The sequence below is a fragment of the Carcharodon carcharias genome, chromosome 12 (assembly GCF_017639515.1).
Source record: "Carcharodon carcharias isolate sCarCar2 chromosome 12, sCarCar2.pri, whole genome shotgun sequence".
NCBI lineage: Eukaryota > Metazoa > Chordata > Chondrichthyes > Lamniformes > Lamnidae > Carcharodon > Carcharodon carcharias.
This window is the reverse complement of record NC_054478.1, coordinates 32,130,601-32,146,361: the sequence shown is the minus strand read 5'-3', so window position 1 is coordinate 32,146,361 and position 15,761 is coordinate 32,130,601. Positions and strand designations below refer to the sequence as shown.

The 15,761-nt window shown below is 39.0% G+C and overlaps 1 protein-coding gene across 9 annotated transcripts in view; it reads left to right on the top strand.

The window, feature by feature from the left end:
• Positions 1-15,761, top strand: part of clasp1a (cytoplasmic linker associated protein 1a) — a 307,929-nt gene that overhangs the window by 218,029 nt on the left and 74,139 nt on the right. For 8 of the 9 annotated variants that reach the window (XM_041201534.1, XM_041201541.1, XM_041201539.1 and 5 more), the window contains 6 exons: positions 4,242-4,486; positions 5,143-5,206; positions 5,969-5,971; positions 8,437-8,600; positions 11,759-11,837; positions 14,739-14,882. In XM_041201534.1, coding sequence (XP_041057468.1) covers positions 4,242-4,486; positions 5,143-5,206; positions 5,969-5,971; positions 8,437-8,600; positions 11,759-11,837; positions 14,739-14,882 — 699 coding nt within the window. The remainder of the gene's footprint in view (positions 1-4,241; positions 4,487-5,142; positions 5,207-5,968; positions 5,972-8,436; positions 8,601-11,758; positions 11,838-14,738; positions 14,883-15,761) is intronic. The other variant, XM_041201538.1, reaches the window with a different exon arrangement.

The window sequence follows — 15,761 nt, the reverse complement described above, 5'->3', positions numbered from 1 at the left end:
AGAGGTTTGGGAATGTTTTAGAAACCAACAAAGGTCCACCAAAAAGTTGATTAAAAGGGAAAAAAATTGAATATGAGAGTAAACTAGCCAGAAACGTAAAAACAGATTGTAAGAGATTTTTATAAGTATATAAAAAGGAAAAGAGTAGCCAAAGTAAATATTGGTCCCTTAGAAGCAGCAGCAGGAGAAATTATCATGAGGAATGAGGAAATGGCTGAGACAGTTAAAAAATATTTTGTGTCTGTCTTCACACTAGAAGGCACAAATTTCATACCAGAAATTGACAGAACCTAGGGGGTGAAAAAGAGTGAGGAAATTAATAACAGCAAAGAAAAAGTATTGGAGAAACTTGGGGACTAAGATCCAGGATCTCATGGCCCACAGCCTCTAAGAGAGATAGCTATAGAGATGGCAGATATGGTAGCTATGATTTTCCAAAATTCGTTTGATTCCGGAATGGTCCTATCAGATTGGAAGTTAGCAAATGTTATGCTGCTTTTCAAGAAAGGAGGAGGAGAGAAAACCAGGAACTACAGGCCAATTAGTCTAATACCAGAAAATGCTGGAATCTATTATTAAGGAAGTCTTAACAATGCAGTTTAAAAAGTATTGTATGATTAGAACAGGACAACATTGCTTTACTAGAGGGAAATTGTTTGACCAATTTATTAGCTTTTTGAGGATGTAACTAGTAGGGTAGATAAAGGAGAACCAGTAGATGTAGTGTGTCTGGATTTCCAAAAGGTGTTTGACAAAGTGTCACACAAAAGGTTCAAAGGCAAGGTAAGGGCTCTTGGAGTTGAGAGTAATATATTAGCGTGGGTAGAGGATTGGTTAACAGGCAGGAAGCAGAGAGTGGGCATGAACTGAGCATTTTCAGGTTGACAGGCAGTGAGTAATGGAGTGCCGCAAGAGTCAGTGCTGGAGCCTCAGTTATTTATAATCTATATTAACGACTTGGACGAAGAGACAAAGAGTAATATATTAATTACTCCTAATAAGAGTAACGTGCGATGCAAACTGCCAACTAACTTTAAAAAAATTTAAAATTCTGAGAAGGTACACAGGATATTTAAAACAGCAGCATCCAGGAGTGTGTTTAACCTAGAATATAATCTTTGGGGATATAGCAATTGCTAAAGCACTGCAGTTCTGTGATATGTGTTGTCATGTGTGGATGTCACAGCCCAGTCATTGCTTCTGGCATTCAAGAACACAAGAATAGGAGGAGTTGACAACATGGCCTGTCAAGCCTGCACACCATTCAATAAGATAAATGGCTGCTCATGGGTTTCAACTCCATTTTCCTGCCTGCTCCCCATAGCCCTCGATTCCGAGACACCAAATATCTGTCTTTCCCAGCTTTAAATATATTCAATGACAGAGCAATCACAACCCTCTGGGGAAGAGAATTCCAAAGATTCACAACTCTTTGAGTGAAGCATTTCTCCTCACCTCAGTCCTAAATGATTGGCCTCAATCCATAGACTGTGACCCCATATTTTGGATTCCTATTTTGGATTCCCCGACCAGCGGAAACTCACTGTCAGCATTCACCCTGTCAAGCCTCTTCACAATCTTGTATGTTTCAATGAGATCGCCTCTCGCTCTAAGCCCCGTGGAAAAGAGGCCCAATTTACTCAGCCTCTGAACATAGGACCACTCCCTCATCCCAGGGAGCAATTTAGTGAACCTTTGCTGTACTACCTTGATTGCAAGTATATCCTTGCTTAAATGTGAAGATGAGAGTTTGCTGATGATATAAAACAAGGTGGAAAGGTAAGTTGTGGGGAGGACATGGAAAGGCTGCAGAGACATATAGACAGGTTAAGTGAGTGGGCAAGAAGGTGGCAGATAGAGTATAATGTGGGGAAGTATGAAGTTATTCACTTCGGTCATAACAATAAAAAAGCAAAATATTTTTTAAAAGTTGAGAAACATTTAATTGTTGATGTTCAAAGAAACTTGGGTGTGCTCGTATGAGGAACCGCAGAAAGTTAACATGCAAGCCACAACAAGTAATTGGGAAGTAAATGGCATGTTGGCCTTTATTGCAAGGGGATTGCAATAAAGAATAAAGAAGACCCACTACAATTATACAGGGTTTTGGTGAGACCAGATCTGGAATGCTGTGTGCAGTTTTCATCTTCACATTTAAGCAAAGATATACTTGCAGGGTCACAGTCTCCAGATTGGGGCTGATCATTTAGGACTGAGATGAGGAGAAATTGCTTTGCTCAAAGGGTTGTGAATCTTTGGAATTCTCTTCCCCAGTGGGCAGTGGTAGCTTTGTCATTGGATATGTTTAAAGCTGGGATAGACAGATTTTTTGGTGCCTCAGGAAATTGAGGGCTATAGGGAGCAGGCAGGAAAATGGAGTTGAAACCCATGAGCAGCTATTTATCTTATTGAATGGTGTGCAGGCTTGACGGGCTATGTTGTCAACCCCTCCTGTTCTTGTGATCTTGAATGCCAGAAGCAATGACTGGGCTGTGACATCCACACATGACAACATATATCTCAACTGCAATGTTATAGCAATTGCTATATACCCGAAGATTATGTTCTAGGTTAAACACACTCCTGGATGCTGCTATTTTAAATATTCTGCGTGCCTTCTCAGAATTATTAATTTTTAAAAATTAGTTGGTAATATGTATTGCACGTTACTATTACTGCCACGGTCGCAGTTGGCTGCTGTTATGGCTACGATGTGAAAGAGAGAAGACTCTTTTGTGATGGGAAATGTCCTTTACTAAATTGAGGCAATAAGCAGGGGCTACTGTGGAATCTTCTGACTGAATCAAAGAAAGTGTTCAAGAACTCTGGAATAGTGATATGGGGTCTTTAATTATGCAAATATCAATTAGGATAATGTTAGAGTGAAGGGTAAGGAGGAGGAGGAATTTTTTTAATGTTTTCTAGAGAACTCCTTTGGCCAGTATGTTCTAGGTTCAACTTCAAAGGAAGCATTGCTGGATGTGTGCTGGGGAATGAGGAGGCCCAATGGACCAAGTATCTTTGGGAGGGGGAACACTTGGATAAGAGTGATCATCATATCATAAGGTTTGAATCAGTAATAAAAGTGCAAGGACAATCTAAAGTACAAGTTCTAATTGGAAGAAAGGAATAAAATGGAAGGCCTGTGATAGGGTGAAGAGAGGAGAGATTAAATGACAAAAGAGATGATGGTGTAAGGCAAAATGGAGTGGTGATGGGACAAGTGAAGAAGCAAAAGATAGGTCTAGAAGTGGTGGCAATAATAAAACGACTACCTATGGCTGCTGTCTGAAAGAATGAGAGCAGTGGTTATGATCTGAAATTGTTGAACTTCATGTTGAGAGAAAGCTACATAGTACATAATCAAAAGAAGATATATTGTTCCTTGAGCTTCAATTGAACTTCATTAGAACAGTGTAGGAGACAAAGGTCAGAGTGGGTGTGGCGCCAAGAATTAAAATACTGACGTAGGTTGGTTGGGCTGAATAGTCACCTGTTTTCATGGTGTAAACTGCTTTTCTGTGCAACACTTACTTAGATGCTACACTCACTTAGATGCTGCCTGTTCATAACACAAGCAAAATGATGGGACAAAGATCCTATTAATAAAACTTTATGCTAGGTATAATTTACCAGAGAAACCATATCGGAAGAATATACTTTTTAAAGTATTTTCCCTTTTAAATAGACGGTATATTCAAAAACAAGCATTTGTTCCTATTTCTGAATGCTATTTAAATAAATATCAGACTACTTTTTTCTTCAAAATAGGACTTTAAAATTTGTGGTGAAAGCATAAAGCAATAAAGTTTAGCCTTAAAGTTGTTTTACTGATGTACATGCATTTGCAAAAATAGATTTAGAGGAACAACAAGCAACAGCAAGTTGGCTCAGTAAAAAGTAATGATTATAATACTTTTCAGTCACCTGGTTTTGCTATATAAGCAGAGTCTGCAGGGATGGTAGTTTTCGTTTCCAGGTTAGAATAATCCCAAATAAGACATTTAGCTTTGGTATGCCACTTGGTTATGCTATTACAACACTTTAGTGAACCATTTACATGAAGTTCTGTTAGGTTTAGATTTCATTCAACAAGTAAAACAAAATGATGAATTTTAAAGTATGTTTACAATATCTATATATATATATTTACAACATATATAAATTTACCACATACGTTTTGTTTTTGTGTATGAGATGTATAGGAGATGAATAAAACCATGCTTTGTTTTCACTTTTAGAAAAAACCTGTCAGAAGACGATATGAACCATATGGAATGTACTCTGATGATGATGCAAACAGCGATGCATCTAGCGCTTGTTCTGAGCGGTCTTATGGCTCCAGAAATGGAGGCATTCCACACTACTTGCGCCAGACAGAGGATGTGGCTGAGGTCTTAAACCACTGTGCTAGCTCAAATTGGTCTGAGAGGAAAGAAGGGCTTGTTGGCCTTCAAAATCTATTGAAAAGTCAGAGAACATTAAGGTAGGGTTCTGCAAAATGTACTATCATGTTGCAGGATCTTTTCAATTCTGCCTCTCAAATCACTTTATTATTCTAATAACCTGGCATGTTAGAATCCATTGCTTTGGTAACTTATGATTTTTGAGGTAGTGTAGGTTAGACTGATTCAAATTTGGGATTTTTCAGTCAGCATTATAAATGTTAGTCTTAACTAATTTAAAATAGGTTAGTACTGTTAGTAGAATCAGAAAATCTAGGCATGAATGTTTGAATCTATCAAGGTAAAATTTTGAACGGAGTTGTTGAATAAAATCAGACCATTTGATTTGCCCATAAACTTTGAAATATAATCTCTTGAAATAAATTGTGTAATGTAGCTTTACCTTTAAGCTATACAAAAATTCCCAATTAAAGAAAACACTATACAAGTGAGCCATCATACACTCAATACTGATGAAAGTCATTTAAAATGACAACTGAAAATTAAAATTATTCTGTTCCAAATATATTGAAGTATTTTAATAACAAGCAGAATTTTATTTTATTTTCTTTCCATTGCTATATTTTGTATCTAGAAAAAAACAAGCTTCCTAGTGCCCATGTTGACCTAATGTGACTTAATACAGTGCTTTTAATAAACTCTTGATCTGCACATTTTATATTAATTTACTTTACAGCCGTGTTGAATTGAAGCGGTTATGTGAGATCTTCACTCGTATGTTTGCAGATCCTCATAGCAAGGTAACTTCTACTAAAATAGTTTTTGCAAGCAGCTTCTTGCATGTACATGTAAACAGCTTTGTGTTTTGTGTGAATGCATGCAATATTTTAAAAATATTTGTATAAATGGAACATAATATGGAAGGTGATTGTTTTCAAAAATATGCTGTGTTTTGTATTTCCTTGTTTATGGCAATACAGGTCATTTGTAAAGGTAGATCTATTTAAGAGTTGGTTGACAGAAAAGATGCAAATTTTTAAAAGGTTATTGTTTCTTTAAAAAGAAAGCAACTTTCATATTTTCAGATAAGGATTGAACTTTGAAAATATTTATTCAGCAATCCCTGTACAATTATAACCTAGCTTGCAGCAAGTAAAAATAGAATTTTAAAGCTGAATTTAAATTTAACTTAAACTTCCTGAAAGGATTTTGCTTAGACCCAAGTCCAAAAGCCAACCTACTTAATGAATGTTGGTGTAATTTATACACATTTTTTCAAAAATTCTATGAAAGCAATTGTTGCCTTTTTCAGTTGTTCTAGAAAATTATAGTACAATAAATGATTTGAAAGATGTACTGGAATTTGTATTTTGGCATGCAGAGAATGCTGGTGGATGTGAGAATTTGTTTGCAATTGCCCAGCTTTATCTAAAAGCCTGTGTATTATGAAATGATTAATGTACGTCAGTAACCATTACAAAGCACTGTTGATTGTAAGTCTACTGCATTAATCAATGGTTTGTTTTCTTGCATGTCCTGTCCTTTGTTGGAACTCACAACAGAGAGTAAGTGTTGCTTTTACTGTTTACCACAAACTAACATATATTGGTGCCCTTGAAAAGTGCATTTTTATTTTCTGAGGAAAAGTTAGTTTCAAATCTTATTGAAGAATAATAAATCTCAATTAGTTGCTGTAATTAGTGCAAGTTTAAATTGTTACAATCAAGTTAAGGACCATTAACATTTAAAAATAAATGTGGCTACCTCATTTTAACCAATACAACTAATCCACAAGATTTCCCTTTTTTTAACAAAAACTTATTGTACACAAAAGAATTAAATAAAACAAACACTATAAACTTAATAATATGGCTTTTAACTACATTTATTGTTCACTCAGGTCTACTTCTTCCCCCAAGTATTGTCATATAAGATACATCAAGCTTAAAGTTATTTACTTCTTTAGGGACCACCCATAAGTATGCCCCAGTCCTCTGGAAACTATCTTTAATTCTCCTCAGTTCCAGATATTCTAAGAGGTAAAACTTTTCATTTACCATGTCTTGACTGTGGATACCTGAGTCCCTTTTTTGTGGTTATTTTTTTCAATACTTCCAAGCTGCTTCAGCTGATCATTTTCTTTTGCAATAAGACACTGTGAGATCCACTGTGCATTCTCCCACTAGCTTCAAACTAAACAACCTCCAGCTTCTGTTCCCGCATAAGATTCAAACTGAGATTAAGCCTCACCCGCCTTCACATGCAGTCAATGCTTAAGTTAGCGTTTTACTCTGTCTACTGTGCAGGTCTATCTAACTGTTATTTACTTTGTCTATCTTCTCAGTCAGCTGCAATCCACATAAAATGCAATTAACTTTTCCAGCAAATGCCCAGATGAATTGAAACCATAGAACTTCTTAATCTCAGCCTATCTCTATGACAATGTAGCCTGCAGTCTGCTGTCCTCAAACGGACCTTTAAGTTAATTATCCTTCATTTCCAATTCCTTAGAACATAAGAAATAGGAGCCTTAACTCCACTTTTCTGTCAGGCCCCCATAACCCTCGGCTCTCTTGTCAATCAAAAATCTGTCTAACTCAACCTTGAATATATTCAATAACCCAGCCTCCACTGCTCACTGGGGAGGAGAATTCCAAAGACCCTTGAAGAAGAAATCCCTCCTCATCTCCATCTTAAATGGGAGAGCCCTTATTTTCCCACTTAGTTCTTGATTCCCTCATGAGAGGAATCATCCTCTCAGCATTACTCTGTCAAGACCCCTCAGAATCTTGTATGTTTCAATAAAATCACCTGTCGTTCTTCGAAACTCCAGTGGGTATGGGCCCAACCTGCTCAAGCTTTCCTCATAGGGCAAACCCCTACTCCCAGAAAACTACCTGTATGCACAGGGTCAGATTATTTTAATGGGCTGAATGCAGCACCAATGAAGGTAGGCCATTTAGAGAAAGGGCTTACTTCTAGAATTGGGGAAGGAGAATAAGCCGCAACTTCAGATCTGATCTGATGAAATAGATGGATTTTACAACATTTCAGGATTTACTGAATGCTTTTTAAAAATTAATTTAGTTCTGCCTCCCAAAACAAAAACACCTCTCTGGATTGCACTTCTTCGCAGACATTGCAGACATCATGTCTCTGGCTTTTTAACAAACAAGCCCACTTGCTGTTCTATAGCTCTCTCTCTCTTCCTTCTACTCTGACCTTTTTAACCTACAACCTAAAAGTTATATTCCTAAAACTAAAGTTATATTCTAAAATGCAAGAGCCATGAGCTAGATATTTGCATAACAGGGCGCCTGCCTTCTGCCATTGAGTGTTGGCACACTGAGGATATCTGCAGATTATGTTTTCAGAACATTAGAGACATTAACTGAAATTTAGCAGATATCGCCAGATTTTTGTTCATTTGGATTCTAAATGCAACATTGACATTGTACCAGATTGAAATATTTGGAGCTCAGCCGTAGAAATTAAGTAATTTTTGAGGTCTTGTTGCTGTTTTCTTCCATGAAATGAACAAAGTTGATTTTCACCTGGTGGGGGCAACATAACCTATATTCCTTTAGATGTTTTACATACTGGAAGGCCTAGTAACTGATAACTGATTCTTTACAAATGTGAAAAATTAAAAGATAATTTCAAATGAAAAGATCGGTGCTTGAACCCCACTGCCCCCTTAAGTACAGTTTCACAGTGTGAACTGTAACTGCTAGATACCGCATCACATTTTATAAAAAGATATTGCTTCAAATTCATGTGGCTAAAGAAGAATACTGCCAGAGAATAGAGTGCTTCAATTTTATATTCAGCCATTTGTCTAGGTGTGCTTTATTTCTGTTTCAGCAGAAGTTATTCCTCCTTAACTTTGTCATCAGTTACAAATTAATTTTATGAAGGAAATGACATTTGCCAGGTTGTTTGTTTGTGGTATCAAACTGCTTTTTTGATACATGGTATGCCATTCCTGCCAAACACCAACAACAGTCATATTACATTCTTTTTATTTTAGGTATTCAGCATGTTTTTGGAAACTTTAGTAGATTTCATCATCATCCACAAAGAAGACTTACAGGATTGGCTATTTGTGCTCCTGACTCAGCTTCTAAAGAAGATGGGTGCTGATTTGCTAGGTTCTGTACAGGCCAAGGTTCAGAAGGCACTAGATGTCACCAGGTCAGACCAGCGATCAAGCTGTTTCCTATAATATTTACATTGAGGATGTACATAAATGAAGTATCTTTTGTGCATACTATTTTTGTCGGTATTACTCTCTCATGGTGTAATTTGGTTGGGTGGTGACTCCTAAGTGCATAATAAATAGGAGCAGGTATAGTTATTTAGTCCATCGAAGCTACTGCACCTTCGACAAGATCGTAGCTACTCTCCTACCTCAACTCCATCTTTCCACATTTTCCCATATTCCTGGTTCTTTTGTTATCCAAAAAACTTTCGATCTCTGACCTGATTGTGCTCAATGACTGAGCATTCATAGCTCTCTGGCTAGAGAATTGCAAAGATTGCTTTGAGTGAAGAAATTTCTCTGTATGGTCACGTTCCTTTCTGACCTTTGAATGTGGTCTGTTTCTCTTAAGGTGGTTTAATAATGATGCATTGAGCAGAGATCTGGCAGAGGATCTCCATTGATTGTGGATCTCATTAGATGGCTAATAGCCAATAGCTTATTGAACCTTGTGATCCAGGAAAACTAAGTCTTGAATGCTGTTGGAGGTGCAATTTCAGCCTCCTTTATATTGGCTGGTGCTATCCGAGATGGGAAAACTGCACTCCAGGTGCTGATAGCACATGGTCAATACAAAATTACATTTACATAGATTATAATGGTATACTTAGGTTAAAAGAGTATTATTTATTTTATTCAGAATGCCAATAGTAATTGAAGTTTTAATTTACCGTACTGTAGTTGTACATTCTCCTAGCATTTGGTTGCTTTGTGATCCACTCAGTTACATTTCAAAAAGTCTAATTTCTCTGGCATTTAACTTTATAGTTTCTGAGGGCTCACATTGCATCCTGGCTCAGCAAACACCTTACTGGGTGGGTTGCATTAACTGTCTGACTTCCCAACTGTGGGACCTGTTTCTGGAAACTTTCAGGGCCCCGAAATGATCAGCTCGTTTGCCAGCTACTCCAGAGTCTTGCATTGCTGGTCAAACAACTATATTTTTGCATTTTCTTGAACTTCTTTCAAATGCAGCTGTTCTGTAAAATCAGTTATATTCTCCCCTTCTGACCTGTTTCCAAATGCCCTCTAACTTGATGAAACTAGTGGGAAAAGCCTGGTTTTTTAAATTTTTATAATCCATACTGTCCCTGGGATTCTCATGAAAATGTAATAAATGCTTTATCACCAAATTACAACACTGCCTTCTTGGCCCAAGATTTTTTTGCTCCACATAGGGTGCTGTGTTAATAATTGAAAAGCGCTTAAAATTTCAGGATTATGCTAAAACTCAGTGTTATTGATCTGAAATAAGGCACATTACCATAACTGTGGATGCTTGGTGTGCAATTTCAACAAAGCCAATGTGTCAGCTATGTGTCACTTCAGAGTCAGAAGATTTTGGGTTCAAGTCCCACTTCAGAGACCTGAACATAATCTAGGCAGTTTGGGCACGATGTTAAACTAAGGCGGTCAGAAAAGATTCCATGGCACTATTTTGAATTATAGCCTGCTTATGTGTCATACTATTCCTATTCAGCCTGGCATGTCTGTGTCAGCTGTCTACAAAAGCAACTTGCCTAGTCCCACTCACGCACTTTTTCTCAAAGCTCTGCAAATTTTTCTCTTCAAGCAATTATCCAGTACCCTTTTGAAAGCCACAATTGAATCTGCCTCCACCATGCTCTCAGGTAGAGCATTCCAGATCCTAACCACTTGCTGCACAAAAACTGTTTTTCACATGGTACTTTTACTTCATCTGCTAATCACCTTAAATTGGTGTCTTCTGGTTCTTGACAGTTTTACCAATAGGAACTGTTTTCCCTATCTACTCTGTCCTCGCCCTTCAAGATCTTGAACACCTCCATCAATTATCCTTGTTTCTTCTCTTATACAAGGAGAGCAGCCCTAGTTTCTCCAATCTATCCATGGAACTGAAGTTCTTCATCCCTGGAACCATTCTCATGAATCTTTTCTGAAACCTCTCTAATGCTTTCTCATCCTTCTAAATGTGTGGTGCCAGAACTGGACACAATACCCGAGTTGTGCCCGAACCAGCATTGTTTTTATTTTGAGGATTATCATAAAATCCTTGCTTATGCACTCTGTGCCCCTATTTAGAAAGCCCAGTATCTGGTATGTTTTATTAACTGTTTTCTCAACCAGCTTTGCCAACTTCAGTGATGTGTGCATGTCACTGAAGTTGGCCCCCACATCCCTCTGTTCTTGCACCCGTGTTAGAATTGTACCTTTCACTTTATATTGCCTCTCCTCATTCTTCTGACCATAATAATAACATTCACTGCACACTTCTCTGCTTTAAATTTCACCTGGCACTTGTCCACCCTTCCACCAGCCTGTCTATATCTTCTTGAAATTTATCACTATCCTCCTCTTGAAAATGTGCCTTGTACACTGAAGTTTCAATCATTACTATGTATCAAGAAAAGTAGTGGTCCTAACGTTGAAGAAGGACAGGGGAGTTATCCCCGGTGGCCTGGCCAAACTTTAACCCTTAACCAACATCAGTAACAACAGATATCTGGTCATTATCAGATTGCTGTTCGTGGGAATTTGTTCTGAGAAAATTGACTGCTGCACTTCCTACGACGCAACAAAGACTTAGGACCAGATTCTCCCCTTTTGAGGCGGAAGTCACGAGTTGGTTGATTTGATGCTGTTATGATCCTGCTTCCTGCTCGGCAGTATCCGCCCACACTTTTTTCATGGTGGGGTTGAGGGGACGGGGCTTGAATTGGGACTGTCACCTCCCAGAGCAGGCTTGAGGCAGGAATGGAGGAGGGTGGAGTAAGTTAGAAGGCTCGCCTCCATTCACTGGGACATCAGCCAGTTCTGTACATGAGTGTTAGGCATCCTAGCCCTCTGTCCCAAAGTGCGATGAGGGTGGGGCGAGAAAGGACAAAATCGAAGGTTTTTGCGGCCGAAAACAGGAGTGATTAAATGACAAAAGGGATGATGGTGGAAGTTGAAAAGGGATGGTAATGTCACATTTTAGCACTTTTGGTTTGTCAGTATTTTTAATATAATAGAATGTTACAGCATAAAGTTTTTCAACATTATAACTGCTAGCGAGTCACAAAAGATAAAACCATGGGCTCTGAAATACTAACTCCTTTTTTTTTACTTGCAGAGAGTCCTTCCCATTTGATCAGCAATTTAATATTCTTATGCGTTTTATTGTGGATCAAACTCAAACACCTAACCTCAAGGTTTGTATAAAAATATCCAGTACTATAAGATATATCCTGGAAAAATGATTTGAATTAGTATTTGAAACCTTACTTAAAAGAATGACCCTATACTAGTTGGAGATTTAACAGCAACTAACATTTCTGAACTGGTTCAAAAGAGGGGATTGAGAAAATCCTATTCAGATTTACAAATATGGTGCATGTGCAGAGAGGTAGTTTGCCATTTTAGCCCTTACTGTATAGTGAAGACACCATTTCCTGATTTCTGCCAAATTCTGTCACGGATCACAGACTGATGTTTGGCAGGATTTTGATGGCTAAACTTTGAAATGAGAAGTAAGACTGCTATTTAGATCTTTCTCCTTCATAGTGGTATAAAATATTCTCCACCCTACTTGTATTCTTGTGTTTACTTCCTTGTCATGATATTGGTAGAGGCCTGGAAGCAGGTGTCTAGCACTTTGTGAGCAGCGCAATATACAGTTTGTGAAGGAAAGGATGTAATAACTAAATATAGCTAAATACATTTTGTGTAAAGTGCCCTTTTATGAGGGAGTAACTGAAATAAATTGGTTGGTATACCTTACATCAGTTTTATCTCAGTTCTCTGGAGCTCAGGGCTGACACGACTTATTTTATAAAAACAAAAAAACTGCGGATGCTGGAAATCCAAAACAAAAACAAAAACAGAATTACCTGGAAAAACTCAGCAGGTCTGGCAGCATCGGCGGAGAAGAAAAGAGCTGACGTTTCGAGTCCTCATGACCCTTCGACAGAACTTGAGTTCGAGTCCAAGAAAGAGTTGAAATATAAGCTGGTTTAAGGTGTGTGTGTGGGGGGGCGGAGAGAGAGACAAGTGGAGTGGGGGTGTGGTTGTAGGGACAAACAAGCAGTGATAGAAGCAGATCATCAAAAGATGTCAACAACAATAGAAAAAAAGAACACATAGGTGTTAAAGTTGGTGATATCTAAATGAATGTGCTAATTAAGAATGGATGGGTAGGGCACTCAAGGTATAGCTCTAGTGGGGGTGGGGAGAGCATAAAAGATTTAAAAAAATTTTTAAAAATAATAGAAATATGTGGGAAAAGGAAAATCTATATAACTTATTGGAAAAAAAAAGGAAGGGGGAAACAGAAAGGGGGTGGGGATGGGGAAGGGAGCTCACGACCTAAAGTTGTTGAATTCAATATTCAGTCCGGAAGGCTGTAAAGTGTCTAGTCGGAAGATGAGGTGTTGTTCCTCCAGTTTGCGTTGGGCTTCACTGGAACAATGCAGCAAGCCAAGGACAGACATGTGGGCAAGAGAGCAGGGTGGAGTGTTAAAATGGCAAGCGACAAGGAGGTCTTGCGGACAGACCACAGGTGTTCTGCAAAGCGGTCGCCCAGTTTACGTTTGGTCTCTCCAATGTAGAGGAGACCACATTGGGAGCAACGAATGCAGTAGACTAAGTTAGGGGAAATGCAAGTGAAATGCTGCTTCACTTGAAAGGAGTGTTTGGGTCCTTGGATGGTGAGAAGAGAGGAAGTGAAGGGGCAGGTGTTGCATCTTTTGCGTGGGCATGGGGTGGTGCCATAGGAGGGGGTTGAGGAGTAGGGGGTGATGGAGGATTGGACCAGGGTGTCCCGGAGGGATCGATCCCTACGGAATGCCGATAGGGGGGGTGAAGGGAAGATGTGTTTGGTGGTGGCATCATGCTGGAGTTGGCGGAAATGGCGGAGGATGATCCTTTGAATGCGGAGGCTGGTGGGGTGATAAGTGAGGACAAGGGGGACCCTATCATGTTTCTGGGAGGGAGGAGAAGGCGTGAGGGCGGATGCGCGGGAGATGGGCCGGACACGGTTGAGGGCCCTGTCAACGACCGTGGGTGGAAATCCTCGGTTAAGGAAGAAGGAGGACATGTCAGAGGAACTGTTTTTGAATGTAGCATCATCGGAACAGATGCGACGGAGGCGAAGGAACTGAGAGAATGGGATGGAGTCCTTACAGGAAGCGGGGTGTGAGGAGCTGTAGTCGAGATAGCTGTGGGAGTCGGTGGGTTTGTAATAGATATTGGTGGACAGTCTATCACCAGAGATTGAGACAGAGAGGTCAAGGAAGGGAAGGGAAGTGTCAGAGATGGACCACGTGAAAATGATGGAGGGGTGGAGATTGGAAGCAAAATTAATAAATTTTTCCAAGTCCCGACGAGAGCATGAAGCGGCACCGAAGTAATCATCGATGTACCGGAGAAAGAGTTGTGGAAGGGGGCCGGAGTAGGACTGCAACAAGGAATGTTCCACATACCCCATAAAGAGACAGGCATAGCTGGGGCCCATGCGGGTACCCATAGCCACACCTTTTATTTGAGGAGTTGAAGGAGAAATTGTTCAGCGTGAGAACAAGTTCAGCCAGACGGAGGAGAGTAGTGGTGGATGGGGATTGTTCGGGCCTCTGTTGGAGGAAGAAGCTAAGGGCCCTCAGACCATCCTGGTGGGGGATGGAGGTGTAGAGGGATTGGATGTCTATGGTGAAGAGGTTGGGGCCAGGGAACTGGAAATTGTTGATGTGACGTAAGGAGTCAGAGGAATCACGGATGTAGGTGGGAAGGGATTGGACAAGGGGAGAGAGAAGGGAGTCAAGATAACGAGAAATGAGTTCTGTGGGGCAGGAGCAAGACTTATTACATGACTTATTTTACCTGATATTCAAAATCTGAGAGAGTTCAGGCTAGTGACAAACATATTTAAACATTTACATCCATAGCATTTGCATATTAACCCAGAATAAATTAAATACTGTTTGAGTGAAATCTGTGTGGTGAAATTTTTTTTTAAAAGGACTGCTTTCATCTTAGTTCTGGATTTTGGCTTTACTTGTTCCGTCCAATCAGTCATGTTTTTTATCTACTTCATTTTGTTCATATACTTTTACTTGAAGGTTAAAGTTGCAATTTTGAAGTACATTGAGAGGCTGGCAAGGCAGATGGACCCAGCCGATTTTGTTAATTCCAGTGAAACCCGCCTCGCTGTTTCCCGAATTATAACCTGGACAACCGAACCAAAGAGCTCTGATGTGAGAAAGGTAGGTAGTTTAAGATAGTTTAGAATTTTTTATGAACTCAAGTACAGTGGGCTGAATGGCCTCCTCCTGTGCTCTATGATTCTGTGGTTTCCCATTCGTTATTTTGATGCTATGTTTGTATGACAACCTTAAGACAGTAGTGTAATTCACTGCAAAATAGATTTTTTTTAAACTCCTCTCTGGTGTACCTTGGTGTTTTAATTTTGCTGTGTTTATTCCTTGCTGCACAGTGACCATAACAATGTCTTTTTTTTAAAGATAAGTTGACAGTGTTAAGGCCAATACTAACTCAATAATTTTAAATCTGAGGTAGTTGTATTTTTGCTAGTTGAGAGATTAGGGAATATGATGCCAAGATGGATAAATGAAATTAGGAATACAGATTAACCATGATTGAAATGAATAGTGGAACCGATTTGAGGGGCTGAATGGCTTCTGTTACTATGCTCCTTGTTCCCATGTTTCTATTTATGTAACCTTATGCTGGCCCAAGATAAATAAATGAAACTGTATACAGATTAACCATAAATCTACATGAATGGTGGAACTGATTCAAGGGGCTGAATGGCCTACTTCTATTCCTATACTCCCTAGTCCTATGTCCCTATATGTCCATATGTAACATTATGATGGCTGTAACCTCTTGTTCATTATTTATTTATAGGAGTGTTTAGTATTGAGACACATATGCTATTTCTAGTAGGATATCAGTCAATTAAGTCATTGATCATCTATGTTATCACTAAGTTGTAATAAGTGGAAAGCAATTTATTTGGATTGCTTCTGTTCTATAGCTAAGCATGTCTTTTTCTTAGCTGTAGCAGCCAAAGTTATGGGGGAGATTTTAACTCACTCAAGACCCATTCACTTACTTAAGAT